Consider the following 20,044-nt stretch of genomic DNA (forward strand, 5'->3'; position numbering starts at 1 on the left):
TCGGATGCGCTATGTCTCTGCTCACCCGAGCTGGCTTGATCCCAATTTCCGCCAGCAGCTCCCCTGGGAAATCGTCCCCGCCTGCTCTTCGAGAGCAAGCCAGGCAGAGAGAGAGAGAGAGAGCTCATCTCAGAAACCTCGCCCTGGTGTCGGGAAATTGCTTCCCTCCCCCCAGCCCCCGGATGAGTTTATCCCTAACTTTCGCTTCCCCCAGTCCTCCGGCCCGACTCCTCCACGCCGCCGGAGCTTCACTCCCACACAGGCCTCTGTTCTTCACACCCTTGATTGCTTCTCACACTTCCTCCTTCACCTTCACGCCCGCTGCTCCCCACCCCCCCCGGATTTAGTTACAGCAGCACAGACGCAGGGTTGTATCTGCAGCTGGATGGGCTCGCGGGGCTGAGCAGCGAGGGGCGCTCAGTGCCTCGGCGTGGCAGTAGGGGGCGCTGCGCGGCAGGGGGCAGTCACTGGGTGGGAGTCAGAGGCTCCCAAAAACCCACGGGGAGGTGTCATTGCTGCCGATTCCCATCCCCGAGTCGTGCACCCCCCACACACACACACACGCAGCTGCACCCACATGTGTGCACAAAGGCACATGCACGCAGGCACCCCGCACACGGACACACACCGCCCCCCCCCGAAACACACATGCATGTACGCAAGCATGTGTGTGCACCTCCCAGGCCGGGGCTCTGTTTGTTTACCGGAGCCGCGCCGATCGGCCACAGGCTGCCGGCACATTCTTGGCCGGACACCAGACAACGTTGCACAAAGCGGCTGGGCGTAGGAGCTGCCATTAAAAGCTACTTAGCGGCCCCCAGGGCTGGCCTGGCCAGTGGATTAATGCACTGACCTTTCACTCCCCAGACCTGAGCTCTGCTCCCAGCCTTCCCCCTCCCCCCCACAGCCATGCTCCATGACAGGTGGCCCCCACCCAGCTTCCTCCTCCGCCAAGGGGAATAACCCCCCCAGCGGGGCCTGGCAAGGAGATTTTCCAGCTTAGATTGAGAAATCACCAGGCAGCCATGGGAGGAAACAACAGTGACCCCCCCACACACCCCTCCCAGCCCGTTCCCCCTCCCCCAGAGCTGGAATGCAACCAGAGACCCTTTAATTATGTACCAAGAGGCCTCCAGTTGTTGACTGATGCACCTGGATTGAAGGTGCAATATAGGATGGGGGGAGGGGGTCTCCGGGGTCAGCCACACCCGGGGCTCTTTGCACTGGAAGCACCAGCCTTCGCCCTGACCTGCCCCAGACGGGTCTCCCATTCTCCCGGTTCTTTAGTAAGGCAGCTGCTGGGATGAAGCTGGTGCAGCTTAAAAAAACAGGCTTAGAGGGAAAGTGAAGCCAGCCATAAAATTATATATATATATATATATATATATACACACACAGACACACACACACGCGTGCACGCACACACACACACACAACAAATGGACAAAGGGGGAAGCTGATAGCACTGAATATAAATTCGAAGCTACTAACTGTGAAAAATTGATAAGGGAAGCCAAAGGACACAAGGAGGACGCTATGGCCAGCAGAGTTAAGGACAATCGGGGCTTGTCTACACTGCAGGTTATGTCAGTATCACTTATGTCACTCAGGGGTGTGAATAAGCCACTCCCCTGAGCAACGTAAATTACACTGACCCCAGTGCTAGTGTAGACAGAGCGATGTCGGCGGGAGAGCGAGGGGTCATGGTGGAGAATCAATCAGCTGAACGTGAGCTACCAGAGCGACGCTGTAGCCAGAAGAGTTAACGCGATCCTTGGATGCAGCAGCAGGGGACTCTCGAGTAGGAGCAGAGAGTTTATTTTACCTCCATATTTAGCACTGGTGCGACCGCTGCTGGGATCCTGCGCCCAGGTCTGGTGCCCATAATTCCAGAAGGAGGTTGATACATTGGAGAGGGGTCAGAGACGAGCCATGAGAATGATCAAAGGACTGGAAAACCTGCCTTAGAGTGAGAGACTCACAGAGCTGAATCTATTTAGCTTGACAGAGAGAAGGTTAAAAGTACCTGTCTATAAGTACTGACATGGGGAACAGAAACGGGATTAGAGAGGGCTCCCCAACCTATAGATAGAGGGCTCCCCAATCTAGAACAAGACCCAGTGACTGTAAACTGAATCCAGACACATTCAGACTGGAAATGTTTTTAACAGGGAGGGTTGTTAGCCACGGGAACAACTGACCGAGAGGCGCGGTGGATTCTCCATCACCAGCAATTTGTAACCCAAGTTTGGCTGTTTTCTGAAGGACAGGCTGCAGTTCAGACACCGCTACTGGCCTGGAAGCAGGAATTTACTCAGGGTCGTCCTTTGGCCTGCACTCTACGGGGGGTCAGAAGACCCGAGAAGGATCCCAGGGGATCTTGTGGCCAGTGGCACGCAGCCTGTGGATGCAAGGTACACACTGCATGCCCCACACACCTGGCCAGCTGTGTGCTGTCCAAGTGGCAGCCTCCCTCTGACCCCATGGAGGATGCCAGGGTGACCTCACACGCCCTTCTCTGCCAGCTCTGTAGCTGTCCCATAAACCCCTGGGAGACGCCAAGGTACTGGCTGTCTTGGGCACCCAGATGGCTCCTCTCTGAGCCCTGCACAGTCATTCCTGTATTTATCCTCACAAGACCCCGGTGAGGCAGGGCCATGCTACGAACCCCATTGCACAGACGGGGAGCGGACACATGGGGAGGCAAAGGGACTCTCCCAAGGTCACACAGGAAGTCAATGGCAGAGCGGGGAACTGAACCCCTGCTGGTACACTAGCCACTGCCCCGTCCTTCCTCTCCAGATGCTGCCTGGGCAGGGGACACGCGTGCACCTGAGCCCTGCAGACCTGCGCCAGCCAGCTTTCTGGTGCGAGAGTCCCAGCTGGCACTGGGAAAAGTTCAACAGGCCAATGCCTAGAGGAGCCCTTGCAGCCTGGATCCTGTCCCCAGCCCCTCAGGGGTCGTTGGGCATGCCCAGGCATTGGAGAAGGGTGCATGAGCATGCCCAGGCGTTGGAGTGCAGGCCCAAGGGTGGGCAAGCGCGAAGGTGCAGGAGCTCCGGTGCATGGGTGTGCACACCTACAGGGGACGAAGGGGTGTAACCAGGAGCAGGCAGGTGATCGATCCTGGAGCCTCTCCTGGAGGGTCCCCTTTGGATCTGAAGGCGGCAGCTGGATGGAATGTGCAGACCACACACTCTGCAAAGGCGAGAGCTGCGGCACTAAATCCAGGGCAAAGATTGCAGGGCAGCCAGAACTCCCCTCTCCCTCCTCCGGGCTTGGTCTGAACACGTTCTAGCACAAAGCAGGGCCTTAACTGGCCGGTGGGAATGGGGAAGCATGGTCAGGTGTGTGTGGGGGTCACTGTCAGACATCCCTTCCCCTGCCCACTAAAACCAAAGCCACTCCATTACAAATCCCTACTTAAAGCCAGCAGCAGCATCTCCCTACGAAGCAAATTACAGGGCGATCCAGATATTCCGACCACCCTCAGTGCCCCCCTTTCCCCTGCCTTTCGCTCATTTCCCTGAGACTCGCGTCTGAGCACTTGGCCGGGATCCCACCGGCAGGTCGCTGCCTTTGGGGAGTGCAAGACTAAAAGCCAAAGCTGCTCTTCTGCAAGCCCGATTCTCAGGTGTTTCCTCCCACCCGCAGCGTCCTCCAAACGTCTCTTCTGCTTGAAACCTGACCGGTGTGCAGAACGGCCCCTTTCTTGTGAAAGAGCCGCAGCTCGCTTCCCGAAAGCTCTTTGTGCTCGTCTGTAACGTCGATCTCAACAAGAACTTCGCCTTTGATTCCAGCTCAGGGCTGAGGAGTCGAAGTTATTCCCAATCAGGGCAGATGAATTATACATTATGAGCTTATGACTTTGATTTCTCCATAGCCTCTATAAACTTCAAGGGCCCCAGGCATGAGACTGTTAGCCAGTCACATCAGCCAGCTCTTGTTGGTTCAGGAAGATTACAGGCTCCAATGCAGGGTTTGTAAACTTTGTCAGCCAAACTCCTGGGAGTCCCAGGCGGTGATGAACTCCACCTGTGGCGTATTTGACCAGAATGTTGCACTGATCTGTGTTTTATTCAACACCGCGAGCGGTCTCTGCAGCACTGCTAGAATTAGAGCAAAATACGATCTCGCTATTTAAAAGGCAAATAAAACTCTGTTTGCTTGTCTCGTTGTATTTTTAAAACTACTTCCTAAAGCTAAGGAAATTCCTGGACCAAAAACTTTGTTCGGAGAATGAAACAGCTAACAATGACATTAAAAGCATGTTGTGGTTCCTCCAAAAAGAAGCATCAAAGGCTGGAAATCCAAAGCGAAGGCAACGGTAAAATTCCCCCCCCCCCGCAACCATGAAGTTCATATAATGAACTTCTAAACAACCTTAACTCTGACCCTGTTTTCTACAATGATCCTTTAACTATTCACCAGCAATCCTGTACACTCAGCCAGAATGACTCATCTTCACCTCCAATATGAACCACCACCCTCGACTCAAACTGTAAATAAAGCTACAAAGAACCAGAGCTACGGGAATTATCTCAGGACTAGAGTGACAGGATTTTGGTTTCAGTTTATGCTGGTAACAACATCAACTCTCATACACCCCATCACATAAAGGAACCAACTGACCTTCCTCCAGTTCAACTACCCACAAACAGCAAAACTCCCAACATCTCATCCCTTAACCTGCTGTACACGCAGCCCAGAAACAACCATTTCAGAGCTGACATTGCCCTACAAGTCGCCCAGTCCAATGTATCCTTCCAGCAGTCTAAATAGATTACATATAGGGCCCTACCAAATTCACGGTCCATTTTGGTCAATTTCCTGGTCACAGGATTTTTTAAAATGTAAATTTCATGATTTCAGCTATTTAAAACTGAAATGTTGTTGTAACTGTAGGGATCCTGACCCCAAAAGACGTTGGGGGAGGGTCTCAAGGTTATTGTAGGGGGGGGTGTCATGGTGCTGCTACCCTTTCTTCTGCGCAGCTGCTAGCGGGGGTGCTGCTTTCAGAGCTGGGCAGCTGGAGAGCGGCGGCTGCTGGCCGGGAGCCCAGCTCTGAAGGCAGAGTCGCCCCCAGCAGCAGCGTGGAGGTAAGGATGGCCTGGTATGGTATCGCCACCCTTACTTCTGCATTGCTGCCTGCAGAACTGGACCCTCGGCCAGCAGCCGCCGCTCTCCGGCCGCCCAGCTCTGAAGGCAGCGCAGAAGTAAGGGTGGCAATACTGCAAACCCCCTAAAATAACCTTGCGACCCTCCTGCAACTCCCTTTCAGATCAGGACCCCCAGTTTGAGAAACGCTGGTCTCCCCCGTGAAATCTGTATAGTATAGGGTAAAAGCCCCCAAAAGACCAGATTCCATGGTCCGTGACATGTTTTTCATGGCCGAGAATTTGGTGGTGTGTATATATATATGTATATATATATATATATACACACACACACACACACATATACTGGAATACCTAGCACATTTGTAATATTGTTTACCATCCAATGCAAATATCGCACAATAAGACACACAGATGGTGAACAAGGATCAGACTGGAGGCTGTTTGTGGAACCTTCATGAATTTCTTCATTTCAGGGCTTTTTTTTTTTAAATAATCATGCTACTCTAATGTTTTAATTGGATTGCTATCACCAATATTCCCTGTATTTTACTTAAACTTGTCTGGGGTTGTTTGTAAGGGGCTGTGGGAGCCTCAAACAAATTTTGCAACAGCAAACATTGTTATGCATTTCAAATAGTGGCTGGCTAGAAAATGACCGCTTCGATAAGAGAGTCACCTCTGGATTTCAGAGTCAATAAAGCAGAGAGACTGCGAAAAGGACGGAACACAAACAAAATAAGTGGCATAATCAAAGTAAGTGACTAATGCTGCCACTTTGCAATAAATCTTGACATCACCCACCCACCCCCCATGGGAAGCATGGTCTAATGGTTAACACATTGAATGGTTGTCAGATCTGAGACGTGGGCCCCTCCGCCACTGATTCATTGCATGACCAGTCCTAGGGCAAGTCAGAGCAACACCATAAATGTGAAAAGCATATATGTGTCTTTACCTACATCACAAACGGTGCCTTAGATTAGAACACATGCAAGAATTTTTGTTGTGTATAGGAAGTGGGTATTTAAATGGCTCCTCTAATGGCGCTCCCTGGGTTCTCGGTTCCACCACTATACCTGGGCTGTGCGTACGGTACACAGCTAGTAAACACAGTTATTAGAGCCCACCAGGCCCACATGGCTCCTTCATATCATGTTTGTCGTGTAAAGAGAAAAAGACAACTCTGGAAATCCAACACCCCTCCCTTCAGTTTCCTGTTTGCCTTTCTCTTGGCGACAGTGACATCAACGTGTCAGTTTCACTGCTGTTTACCCTCAGTTTCACTTTCTGGTTCTCAGTGTTGTAATGTTCGGGTTTCAAACCCCCAGGGGAATCCTGCTTCACTTAAAAGGCAGTGATTTCATTCAGGGGGATGGTTTTTTTAAATGTCTCTGCTTTTAAAAAATCATGCAAATCAAATGTAAATGTGGGGGCAAATTTAAGATGAGTCCCCTTTGTCTGCCATTTCCACATCACTTACTGCTCTCAAAGGTGGGGTTGCTGGGAAGCCCTGTGTCAGACCAGTGGATGGGCAGTATTATGAAAGTGCAAAGTGCTGGTATTATCTAAAGGATGGCGACAATCAGGAGGAGGGACAAGAGCCAATGGTCTGTAAAACCATACACAAGAAGGAGTCAGCTAACAGCTCCACCACCACCAAAGACAGGAGGGAAGCCCAAGCAGTTTCTGGGGCCATCAGTGCCCCGAGATACACCTTTACCTGCCTCACCCAGTTTCCCTGCATGGGAGGAAATCACAGGATTTTGACAAGAAAAAGGACATTCTATTAAAGCTCCATCCACCCTGAGACCTCCTGCATCAGACGTTTATTTGAGCGATTGGTGTCTCCACCAAGCAGAAACACCGGCACAAAATCCAGGAGGAAGACCCCTGAGAGGGCTTGAACGACTCTGATACAGCACCTCAAACCCAGAGACACTCATACTCTGGTCAACCTGCTTTGCAAATTTTAATGGGCCCAATCTTGACTCCCACGGGAGAGTGAGAGACCACCGCAGAGTTTGGATCCGGATTCAGATCCAGATCTGATCTTCTTCAGAGTTCCAATCCGGATCTAGTATCCTAGCTCAGGGCCATTCTTCAATGGGTATCAATGTGTGTAGCCCACCACTGAAATGCAGCCACCTCTGGAGGCCGCCATTTAATGGGACGCAGCAACACGACTCAACAGTTTTGGACAGCAAGTGAGTAATCACAACAACATCTTTCTTTGTTTTGGGGCAGGGACAGATGCACTGTAGGGACAGTGCAACGTGGTTTCTGTTCAAAGCTGAATTCTGTAACCCACTTACAATCCATACAGAATCAGAGCAGTTTGAAAACCGGTACGCCCGGTCATGGGACGCGGCAGCATTCGCATGCAAATGAGCTACTTTGATCACGGAGTCCCAAAGATACAGTCCGCCACCTCCAAGAGACTCTTTACAAGAATGACTATTTTTGTGCACCAGTAGGGAAAAAACAGAGGACAAGACCCACATGGCATTGCCCCCAGGGAGATCAGAACGGTCACACTGGGTCAGACCACCAATGGTCCATCTAGCCTCGTATCCTGGCTCTGACAGGGGCCGATGCCAGATTCTTCAGAGAGAATGAACAGAACAGGGCAATTTTGAGTGATCCATCCCCAGTTGTCCAGTGCCAGGTTCTGGTAGTCAGTGATATAGGGACACCCAGAGCATGGGGCTGTGTCCCTGATCATCTGGGCTAACAGCCATGGATAGACCTATCCACCAGGAACTTAACTAATTCTTTTTTTTTTAACCCAGTTATACTTTTGGCCTTCAGAGCCTCCCCTGGCAAGGAGTTCCACAGGTTGACTGTGCATTGTGCGAAAATCTAGTGTCTGGCACCAAGAAAAAGCTCCACTACCTAAACATTGACATTATCACACTTCATTCCAGCATCAACATCAACACGAGAGCCCAGAAAGACCTTTGCCATCAGACTCAACCCAGGGAAAGCAAAATGCTGTTGATTTGCTAGAGAAGGGTTCAAACCCCGACCCGCCAACCCCGCAGCCCTGAGCTCTGCTGCCGACACTGAAGCAGCAATGCCTTTACGCGCTGCTGCAGTCGTCTCTTCTCTTCTTCGCTTATTAACTGAAGTCAATTACCTCTGCAGATACTCAGCACACCTGAGACTCAGGTCCTAACCTCTCCCGCTGAGTGCCCAAAAACGTGGGGGTCGGCAATTTGCTCTTGGTCACATAGAAAATCAGCGTCCGAGCTGCGAGCACAACCCAGGAGTCCTGCCCCGACGCGCACTACGGAAAAGAGAAGGCAGGTCCTGGGAGGGGAATTAAGTTACTCTGGTGACAGGGGTTAGATTTGATTTCCTTGTAGGATTTTTTTGTTGATTTATTATCCACACAATAATCACATCTAGAAACCCCGGCCATGAACCAGAACCCTAGTGTGCTAGGCACTGTACAAACACACTCTCGCCACACCAGTCTGGGGCAGCGTAAGTGGTCCATGGGCTATTTGATCAGTCAAACTAGCCAGCTTACCTTGTTCCCTTCCTCCCCCCCCCCCCAACACCCTGCCCCCTTTCTCTCCTCTGTTATTAAAGGGCTGGTGATTCATGGGTGACATTAGCCCTAACACAGCAAGGAACAGTCAGCTATTTTACCAGCACTTAACAACTCCTTTGGGGATAGGGAGGAAACAGAAGAGTGGACGGCGCAGACAAGTGAGGAGCTCAGCCAGTGACCAGCACAGAGAGGAAGGTTAGGCCAGAGGTTGGGGCACTAGATCACCCCTTTCTCTGACACAGACCCCCTCCGTGCCCTTAGACCAGTCACTTACCCTCCCTGGGCTCCAGTTCCCCATGGCTACAATGGGGAGAACAGCACTGCCCTGCCTCCCAGAGGCGTGGGGATAAATGATTAACGTTTGTGAGGGAGCTTTGATACCATCGTAATAAGAATGACAGCTAGAAAACAGGAACAGCTACATCGGGGAGTCCAGTATCTGGTCTCAGACAGAGCCAGAACCCGCTACTTCAGAGGAAAGTGCAATGAAACCTCATGGACGTCTCATCCTGATAACTCAAGACTGGAATGACGCAGGAGATTTCATATTCCTTCCAGAACCTTTAGCATGAACTAATATAACTGCGGCTATCCGGGGATCCGGGTTATCCGGGGAAGTGTCCACTCCCTTTCTGAATCGTCTTGAAGTTCTTAGCCTCAATAGCATCTGGTGGCAGAGAGTTCCACAGGCTAATTACACCTTGCCTATAGAAGTATTTCCTTTTAACAGTTCTGAATTCCCCCCCCCCTTTTCATTTCATTGAACACCCCCTTGTTCTTGTGTGGGACAGGGAGAATGGGGGCACCCAGTATGTCACAGATATTCATCCTGTCCCCACTTATTCATTTCCTTTCTAAGGTAACAACCCCAATCGGCTCCAGCTCTCTTCAGCAGAGAGTATTGGCAGGCCCGGGACCAGTCTCGTCACTCTTCTCCAAGCCCCCTCGCGTTCTGCCCCATTCGTTTGGAGACGAGGTACCTGTTGCTTCACGTTATATCCAGACGGGGCTGCACTGGGTTTAGACAAAGGCATTAGAATATTTGCCATATTATGCCTCATCCCGTTCCTTGTGCACTCGAACACGCAGCCTACAGCTATCTCCTTGAGGTCGCCACTTCAAATCCAGCCCAGGCAGTGGCTTGACGATTTGGTGGCTTGATTGCTATGAGCTTGTTGGTTTCAGTCGGTACCTAGGGAACAGGCGCGACAGCCTCAAAACCACCAACGCAACTGACGAGCCCCTTGGGAGCCTCAGCAGAGGCATCATGGGCTGCAGGGGCCACGGACCCAGCCCTCCCCTCTCAGCCCTGGAAGGTCAGGGGGAATCCGTTTGTTTCTAAATGTTCATTAGCACTTTCCTGAGTCCCTCCTTTATGTACCTGCCAAGGCCTGAGTTCAGGACTCTGCTTTACCTGCACCAATCAGTGACTTTCCCTAACGCGGAGTAAGGAAGGCAGGATGGACATCTGGCCTCTTTCCTGCACACAGGAGTTCTGTTCTAGATGCCAAAGGAATGATTCCTATGCCCTGACCCCTCCGTGGCCCACGCTCAGCAGATCTCGTGTAGACCCCTGGCCTGAGACACTTCTCCATGACAGCAGCGGTGGTGTTAATACTCCAGGACACGAACCAGCTGTGCGGGGCACCGGGCATCACCACAACCATTTGCTGCAGCCTCCCACTGAGGGACACTGAGTCAGGCAAGGCCCAGAAGTTTAACAAGCAGTGAAGGGAGCTTCCGCCCAGCTGAACTGGCCTCGCTCGGGGTCATTTTTGCTACAAGTCACAAAAGTCAAAAGCCGAGGGACCGGGAACGTCTCTACTCAGAGCCTGCAGAGCCTCCACACACAGCCTGTTCTCCCGGACTGCAAGAGACAGGCCGGCCCGGCGGGGAGGCACAGGAAACACTGGCAGACCGTGCTGCCAGCTGCGAGGATGCTGGAGCTCAGGACCATCCTGTCAGAGGAAGCACACCCAGACCTCCACAGCACGGAGCCGAGAAGAGGATCTTCCTCCCTTGAAGAGCGCCCAACCTCCTGCAAAGAGGGTGGCTCACACCCGTGCTGCCTGCCTAAGGCCGTTGAGGGAAAGGGAAGGGGCGGGAGAGATGCCAAGAGGAATTTCTCTCCCATGCCCACAGGAAAAAGAAAGGGACCCTTTATAAACTCAGAAGGATGGAGAGCGCATTCTGGTCCCCACGCTGTGGGTGATCCTCAGAGGATGTGACATCCTCACCACCTGCAGCAGCATTAGGGCTCTTATCTAAGATCATCCGAGCATGGGCATATCCAGAAGACAGGAGACCAACATTTTGGTTCAAACATCCAGCAAAAACTAACCCTGCAAACCCAATGCCACAGTGTTTTCAGAGCAGCCCAAACCACCCGAGAAACGCTGCTTTCATCGGAGGTTCCCAAAGCACGGCATTTGTTCCAATGAACGCCCAGGTACTAGCACATGTGTTGGGGGGACAGGAGAGACACAATTATGTCTGGCTCTACAAGGGTTCCCTCAACTAAATTCCCCCACCATCTAGCCACAGCTTTCAGATTAACCCTCGCCTGCCACGTCACGCTGCAGCTTGAAGCCCTGTTCACGGATCGACCCAAAGCTGCAGCCACTTTTTGCATCAAACCTTCTGCTGAGAATGTTTGATTCCCATCTTTAAAGGCAATACGTGAGGGGCAATTCCTGGAGCCAGGCTTTCCTTGTCTGGGAAAATGCACTTGCTAGATCTGATGCCAATTTTACAGAGCGTTGTGCTGGGCAGACAGGACAGAGAGAGTCGGTGGGCGTTAGAAATAGCCAACGCGGCTCCCATTTCTCATCTGATCTTAAGAATACAGAAGAAAATGTATCAGAAAGAAAGAAAAACTCTTTCATGCAGGGAAGGATTTTATTTGCCAGCCAATAAAGTTTAATTTAATTTAATTTCCTTTTCTATCTATCTAGACAGGCATTTATTCTAGATGCTGTTGAAATCAAGCCCCTCTGGCCCCGTTTCTGTGCTGCATGTGTGTTCAAACATTCCCGGAGGGGGAAGTGCCTGAGCATTAGGATTCAGGGAGGATTTCCCTGAGTGCCTTCTCCACGGAGCCATGTCACACCTCTCACGCTGACCCCTCTGACCCGGCCAGGCAGCCTCGTTGTGTGTGTAACGTACCCCGCACATACAAGCGGTGCACTTCACTCTACGCAGCACGCCCACCCAAGCCATTCTCTGGGCCCCTCTCTATAAACACGTGCCCGGATCCAGAAATAGACCAAAGGCCGAGTGCACATGGTGCCTGGGCACGGGCAGACGATGAACACCGCCTGCTCGCATACCTGACGCATGACAGGTACACGCGGAGACAATCTAGTTCTAGTTTGGCCAGTTCCTGTGTTTGAAACGCCGGCGAACGAGCGACCGATTGCACAATTCTCAAACAGAAAGGTCAGCGGAGCACCGTTCCCGCGGCTCTGCTAAGCCGATCCTTACTGCCTTGGCAATGATGCTTGGATTTGTAACCATGGTCCACAGACACACTCCCCCCCCCCACCCCAAAGGTGTGACTGCATCACAGATCTCCCCAAACCCACCATCCCTGGTGCGCATCGGATCAGCATTCCAGACCCCTCACCTCTCCAGGGCTCCCCGCGAAAGGCCACGGGTCGGGACATTTAACAGAACCCTCCTTCACAAACCCTAAGTAGTTTAATTTACCATCTCGAGAACAGAACCCAAGGATAGGCCCTGCCCCCCGCTTCTCGTGTTCATAACATTCCCGCTGCCGTCAGGTTCGGGGTCCTGGTGCTCTCCCGGCCCCCTTCCCCTCGCCCCCAGAGCTTGGCTCAAGGCTGGAGGGGCCACAATGCAAAGTGCAGCTGAAGGTTTCCACGGGCTGCCCCGGACAGAGGGTTTCACTGAGTTCAGGGAAGGCAGGCTGGGGTGCTGCTACGGTGTCTCGGGTATTTCTTTTTTAAAGAGCTCGGCTCTAGTTTATTTAGGGGCAGGTCTCTGGCCTGCGTCATAGGGGAGTCGGGCTAGATGATCGCCGGGGTCCCGTCTGGCTTTGGAATCGGTGAATGAGTGTAGGAAACAGCTCGAGATCACGCCGACATCACACACATATAAACTAAAACACGGATCCAAAGTGTTCCCGGGATTCCTGGCCGGGGCCCCCCCATTACACACGCTCCCGTAAGGCGAGGCGTGGGAGCGAGTTCCTCCTTATTCAATATTTGCCACTTGAACCCTGACCCTTCCACAGCTTCCACCAGGCCCTGAGCAACCCACAGCCCCGACCAGAAGCGGGGTGAGCAGCCGGCGGGCGTCGCTACCTCCGACCACAAAACCACTGCCCACTCAGCGCAGAGAACCAGCACATGCGTTGGCGAGCTGGAAACACCATCCCTTCCATGTCCGAGACAAAGGGGGCCAGGCTCAATGGAGAACCCCCTGCCCAACGCCCCAGCGCTACCCTGCCCGCAGCGTCCATCGCCTCCTGGCCCGCCCCCTTCCGGCGTGAGAGGGACAGCTCTGTTTCCCCACACACGGCGCCTGGAAGCCGGGCCGGTGCCCAGTTTAGCTGCTTCCCGCTGAGCTCCTTTCTCTAAACACTCCAAACGCTGCCTCTCGGCTCGCTGAAAGCTGTCTAGCGACAAGCGTGTCCATCCCTCAGAGCGCGCTGCAGAGAACTCCTGGCCAGGAGCAGATCTGAAGAGCCAAGTACAGCGGGCATCACTAGGCCCCTCACCTCCCCCGCCCCGGCTGTCACTTGCCATCCGCCAGGGTCTGTCTAGCAGCCACGCTCCCTTATCTGCCCCCTCCATCTCCTTATCTGCCCCAGCATCGCAAACACACAGCCCAGCTCCCTGCCTGCTAGATAAATAAGGTCAGCTCCGGCCCTGACTCCATTTCCTGTTTCCAGAGGGTGCGTTTCCTCGCTCTTTTCTGCAGGTGAACAGCAAACATGTTGGGAAATCGACCTCTAGGGAAGGGTGGAAGTTCCTTTTGGCCAGCTCCCCGGGGGAGCAGGAGCAGGCCTTGACCCTGCCCTCATCTCTCCTCGCGCCCAGGCCCCGAATTTGCAGCCGCCACTCAGGTACGTAATCCTCTCGCTCTGAAATCAACCGCAGTCCGGATTACCCGCACGGGGCTGGCCCTCGACCACACAGCGCCCTGGGCGAGGAGCATCTTCGGCGCCCCCTCCCTCCAGGGGTTAAACGTTTGAATGCTTTATTTTGAATTGCATTCGGAGCCCATGTCACCACTTGGATGCCTGATTTGTATGCGTGATTTATCCCTCTCAGATACGATGCTAGCAACAAACAGCTCCCCGAGCCTGGCGCCCCCGGAGCCTGGCCCCCACAGGTCACCTGCCCCTAAATCCGGCACTGGCTGTAGGCTCTTCCCAGCAGTGGGAGCACTCGCCTGAGCAAGGATCCCTCAGAAGAGCGGCGGGTTTGGCCCCGGCTGCACACCAAGTCGAGGGTAACATAACAGCCACTTACAGAAACGTCCTTTTAGGCACAAGTCCCTATATTCCTCCAGACGTTAATGAGACGAGGCCGTGTACTGTATTAACCAGTTCACGCTATCGCTGGGCTAGCCGGGCCCGGAGAACAATAGGCCTAGCGACAATTAACCGGGAACAGGACCTTCCTAACTCAAGAGAGCGTGTGCAGTCTTACTGGCGGGATAAACAGAAGGGACTGGAGATATTTGAGAACAGCGCAGAGGAGACCTCTGACCCTGCAAACACTTACTCTGGAGAGGAAGGACTCCTTGGGGAGGAACGACTTATGGGTACCTAGCCCTGCACTTGCTAAAACAGTAGGAATTTTGTCCGCGTTTCCGGGGTTGGAAGCGTCACACCAAGGTCTCCAAAGTGCAAGGTAAAACAGCATGTTGTAATCAGACGATCATGCAAACCACAGCAACAGGGAAACCGACGGGGAAGTCCCTGCATATTTCGAGGCAGGGAGCAGACAGTTTAGCCAGCGTATTACCCTAGATTCGCCTTCCACCACCAAACAAGTCACTGAATTTCCTGGTCCCGCCCTCTCCGTTCAAGTCAGTGTAAGGACACTTTCCCAGCCATCCCAGATGAGAGGAGCCCCCCGTGTGGGTCACGTTAGAGAGCCTTCCCTCTGCACGGTGCAGTTTGCCCCCATAGCTTGTGCTCCAGCTGGCATCAATGGGGGCCGACTGCAGGAAACGCTCAGTGGTGGAGGAAGTGGGAGAAGCGATGTTACTCCGGGGGCAGGCTGGAGGGGAGCTTGGGGCAGGGCAGGAGTGGCTGCTGGGGCAGGCCTGGAGCAGTGGCTATTGGGAGCAGAAGGTCAATGGACATGGTGGAGGGGTATCACCAGGGGTGGGCTGGCTGTTGGGATCGTTACTGGAGTGGGTATTTGGGTGGAGTTGGGGTAGCGATTGGTGAAGGACATTGCAGTGCAGACCCGGGGCAGTTCTCAGGGTGGATCTGGGGGAGACAGGAGTGCTCTGGAGGCATAATGGGGTGGATACCGAGGTGGATATTGGGACAGAGATCTCATGGCCGGTGAAGGATATTGCTGTGGTTAGCAGGATCATTACCGGGGGTGGGGGATGTGGGAGCAGGAGGGGGGATCTCACAGTCGATACTGGGGCAGTTCTTGGGGCGGGTGAGTACTGGGGCAGACTGGGGGATATGTGGAAAGCTATTGGGCCAGAGGGTATTGGGAGGGGTGGGGAGTACTGGGACAGGGTGAGGGCATCGAGGCAGGCTGGGAGATATGTGGATAGCTATTGGCGGGGGGATACTGGGATGGGATGAGGCTGGGGGTTACTGGTGGGATCCCCATTGGGTGGATAGTTATGGGGCAGGGTGAGGATAGCTATTGGGGTGGTGGATACTGGGAGATGAGGCCAGGGGGTTACTGGTGGGATCCCTGTTGGGTGGATAGTTATGGAGCAGGGTGAGGATAGCTATTGGGGTGGTGGATACTGGGAGATGAGGCCAGGGGGTTACTGGTGGGATCCCCATTGGGTGGATAGTTATGGGGCAGGGTGAGGATAGCGATTGGGGTGGTGGATACTGGGAGATGAGGCCAGGGGGTTACTGGTGGGATCCCTGTTGGGTGGATAGTTATGGGGCAGGGTGAGGATAGCTATTGGGGTGGTGGATACTGGGATGGGATGAGGCTGGGGGTTACTGGTGGGATCCCCATTGGGTGGATAGTTATGGGGCAGGGTGAGGATAGCTACTGGGGTGGTGGACACTGGGAGATGAGGCCAGGGGGTTACTAGCGGAATACCTGTCGGGACGGGGGACCCCGGGGCAGGAGGGAAATATGGGGGCAGCTCTCGGGGTCAGGATACTGGAGGGCGAGGCCCAGGCCCTTGATACGGGACAGCTGTCGGGGTGGCTCTCTGGGGAGCGGCGGGGCTGGCCCGGGGGAACCGGCTCTTACCTGCTTGAACTGCTCCTCGTAGGTCCACTCGTGGTGCTGGGGCGGCGGCTGGCGCGGCGGGGAGAGCGAGCGGGCGGGCTCCGGGCGCTGCTGCGGGGCGCTGGGGGAGCGCGGCGGGTACCGGGCCGCCCCCGCCTCTTCCTCCAGGTCCTCCTCCTCCTCGCCGTGCTCCGGGGCGCCGGGGCCCGGCGGGGCCCCCCCCAGGCGGCCGCGGGGGGCCAGCCCGCAGCGCACCGCCGCCTGGTACTGCTGGAGGGCCAGCGCCTGCGGCTGGATGCGGCTCCCCACAGCCGAGCGCAGCTGCCCCGGGCCGGGCTCCGCCTGCCCCCGCCGCAGCTTCTCCTCCACCCGGGCCAGCCGCGCCGCCTGCTGCCGCTGCAGATTCTCCATCACCGCCTCCAGCCGGTGCCCCCCGCCGCCCGGGCCCGGCAGGGCAGCGCCGCGCCCCGGGGAGCCGCCGCCGGCGCCCGGCACCAGCAGGGGCAGCGACCCCGGGGAGGAGAAGGCAGCCTGCGGGGGAGACACAAGGAGAGTGGGGGGTGGGGGTGAGTGTCCGGCCGAGAGAAGAGGGGGTGCGAGGGAGGGGAGAAGTGGGGGGGATGAAGGGGGAGGGAGTCAGGGGGGGATGAGGGCGAAGGAGAGGAAGAGGGGGCAGAGAAGGGCGGGGGGAGCGGCTGAGGCAGAGGGGAGGAAGCCCAGGACGGAGGAGGCGGACGGGGGAGAAGGGAGCGGGGCGGAGAGGGGGCAGGAGGGCTCGGGGGAGGCCGGAGGGCGCAGAGCCGGGCCCGGGCAGGGCGAAGTCCCAGAGCGCGTCGCCCCCTCGCTCCCCCCCGGACTAACTCGGGGCGCGTCTCGCTCAACTTTGGCCGCTGCCCGGCTGCGCTCCAGCGCCGGGGCCCCCCAGCCCAACCCCCTGCCCCGGCGGAAAGTTTGCAGCCCGGAGCCGGGCTCCAGCGGGGAGATTCCCCGAACCCCCCCGGCGGATGGGCCAGGGAGGAAGGGGAGGGGGAGACGGACGCAGGAAAGGGAGCTTCAGAGCAGGGAGAATTTAGACGGGGGGGGGGATTGGGGAGTGGGGGGTCCCCACAAGCCCCCCGGCTCCAGTGCAGGAGGTCTGGGAGAATCCCCCGTTCCGGCCAGACCCACGTGCGAGCCCCGGTAGAGCCCCCCCTCGCTCGGCTCGTTATTAAATATCAGACTCGGCTGGGGGGGGGGGGGGACGCTGGCTGGGAAGTTGCAGGACGTTTGACTTGATGCAGTTTCCACCCCCGCCCCCGAGTCCCCTTCCACCCCCCACCAAGCCAAAAACCCAACAACAACTCAAAGAAACCAAACAACCGCTGGAACCCCATTAACGCCCCCCCCCCCCCCAGCGCCGCCCGCGAGCCGAAGGTAATTTCTCTTACAGGCATTAGAAAACATACAATTTTCTTTTTAAAAAAATTGCTTACCAAAGCAGCTTTCGTGTTTTCCACCATGCTTCCGTCTCTCCCACTGACTGGCTGCCCAGGGGAGCTGGGGGTGGGGGGGGGGGGTTGGATAAATAGATATTTAAAAAACAATCGGATCGGTGGCTGTATTTTTATTCCTCGGGCGCTTTGCTGGTGCGCGGGGCCCCGGTCCCAGCATGGAGAAGATTGTTACAAATATTTCTTTTATTCTGCAGCTTGTTGAAGCAATGAGGGGGTTGGGGTGGGGCTTTTTTCCCTTTTTTTTTTTTTTTTTTTTTTTGCAACAAGTGGCAGCAAAGGCAGCGTGACCCCTTCCACCGAGAGATCAGCCCTCTCTGCTCCCCATTTGCTAACAGCACGTCAGGGGAATGATAAATAGAGAGGGCAGGGTTTGCTGACAGCCAAAGGGGGGAAATGCTGTAATACTTCCCCAGCAGGGAGATCACACAGGAGGATAAATACTGCACCGTGATCAGTGCATTTCTAACCTACTTCTGGGCATTGCTCTGTGGGGGAGAGGGAGATCTTTCCAATCTGCAGAGAGGGGCTCAACTCAGTGCATTTCTGACCTAGGGCTCTGACATGTGGGTGCAATCACACCTGTGCATTTTCAGCCTAGTGCTGTGTGTGTAACAGGGTTCACGCCGGTGCATTTACAAGGAATGTACTGACTGTGTGTGTGTGTGTGTGTGTGTGTGTGTGTGTGTGTGAGAGATCAGAAACTCCCTCTCTGGGTATCTGCTGTCTTTCAAGGGCTGGCCAGTCATGGACAATCCATAGACTGAACTCAGTGGCATCATCATACAAGGTGCCTGAAAACTGCATTTCTGCCATACCTGACACAAAGGTGTGAACATTCCGTGCCTGTGTGCGTGTGCGTGCGTGTGCGTGTGCATGTGGTTGATTTCAAAGGATCCTCAGTGACAGGCGCATTCAACAGGAGAAATGTTACTACCAAGGCTTGATATCTTCATCTACAAGACCCGTGTTTCCCTGTCAGCCAGGGAAATCACTGCAATTGACACAACGCCTTGAGATAAGTCCTCCTGACATCTGCACATATGCCGGGTGCGCTGCCAGCAGAAAGGCCCCCAGTGCTTTTAAATCAGATTCACGTCATCTCCTCAGCGAGCTCCAGCCGTAAGTGATTAGCAATGGTTAAGTGTGAGGGGCAGCAGGTTGAAAAGTTAACAGAAGAGCCGGGGGCTGGGGAGGAATATACATCTCCTGTGCCAGATATAGAACTGTGTCAAATCACACCAAACCCACACCCAGAAAGACCAGCTGCCTCAAACCCACAAAGCCAGGAAATTCACAGTCACTGCGGCAACTTCGTCCTTAACCTGGGCCTAAAGGCCATTGTTTGCTGTGCATAGGATTGCAGGATGTTTTGAGGGTTTTTTCCTGGAAGGAATCTCTCTCTCTCCTCTCACACACACACTTCTTAAATTCTTGTTAATTTACTTCTCTTACACAGATTAGAAAAATTCTACCCAGCTAGTGCCCTATCTGCAATTAGAGTGCATTCATCACCACAGCATCGAATCTCCACATTTATCCCTAGACAGTATTTGGTCCTGCCATGCGGGCAGGGGACTGGACTCGATGACCTCTCAAGGTCCCTTCCAGTCCTAGAATCTATGAATCTATGAATCTATGAATGAATCCCGAAGCCAGGGGCGTGTTAGCCGTGAGCAAGAAAGTCGAGGCTCTGATCCTGAGAGGGGAGGGGCACCTTTCAGAACCAGGCCTGGTAGGGCCCAATCCTGCAGGCCTCACCGGAGTAAGAGCTGCAGGGCTGAGCACCCAGGTTATAGAAATTCACAAACGAGAAAGGACCCCTCACCTGGGCACAATCCTTGCAGCTTCATTTCCTCTTCTTTCTATGTTTGTGGCATATTTTAATGCACACACACAATAAATAGATGGGGGGGGGGGGAATCTTGTTGCCTTTGATCATCTGCATGGATCTCTCAGGTGCAAGAGCCCAAAGCAAATAACACAGTCCCTGATCCCGCAATATGCATATGGGTAACTTGAAGTGCCACAGATCGGTGTAAGCCTGTGCAGGATTGGGCCCACCCTTTTGCTTTGATAGCTCCTTTCAACTGAAGAGCTCCGATGCTTTGTTAGCATTCATCAACAGAGCCCCGCAGCACTCCGGGGAAGCAGGAACAGTCAGATTTACAAATGGGTAAACTGAGGCACCAAGGTGAAGTGACCCACCCAAGGCTGGACATGGCCCCGTCAGACAAGCCTACTGAAATCAAATTAGAACAGCAGCAGGAGGGGACTCATGGAAACCTAGAACCAGAATTCCTAAACCCTAGCCTGCTGCTCTAACCACTGGTCCACACTCTCTTCCCTACCGCTGGAATATTACACAATGAGCTGCAGAAGAGACAGTAAGTGCAGGCAGGGGAGGATGAGGAGACACGATATTATCCAACCTCCTTTGGGGTGTTTACATCTGAGATA

General features: G+C 54.4%; 1 protein-coding gene across 1 annotated transcript in view; it reads right to left on the reverse strand.

Moving 5' to 3' along the window:
* The window catches only part of ARID3C (AT-rich interaction domain 3C), a 128,553-nt gene extending 110,713 nt beyond the window's left edge, over nt 1–17,840 (reverse strand). The window contains exons 1-2 of the mRNA XM_065598650.1: nt 17,567–17,840; nt 16,116–16,625 (exon numbers count right to left, since the gene is read on the reverse strand). Of these exons, the coding sequence (XP_065454722.1) occupies nt 16,116–16,625; nt 17,567–17,593 (537 nt within the window). The 5' untranslated portion in view covers nt 17,594–17,840. The remainder of the gene's footprint in view (nt 1–16,115; nt 16,626–17,566) is intronic.
* Nucleotides 17,841–20,044: the final 2,204 nt, after the last annotated feature.

This window comes from Chrysemys picta, chromosome 6 (genome assembly GCF_011386835.1).
Source record: "Chrysemys picta bellii isolate R12L10 chromosome 6, ASM1138683v2, whole genome shotgun sequence".
Lineage (NCBI taxonomy): Eukaryota > Metazoa > Chordata > Testudines > Emydidae > Chrysemys > Chrysemys picta.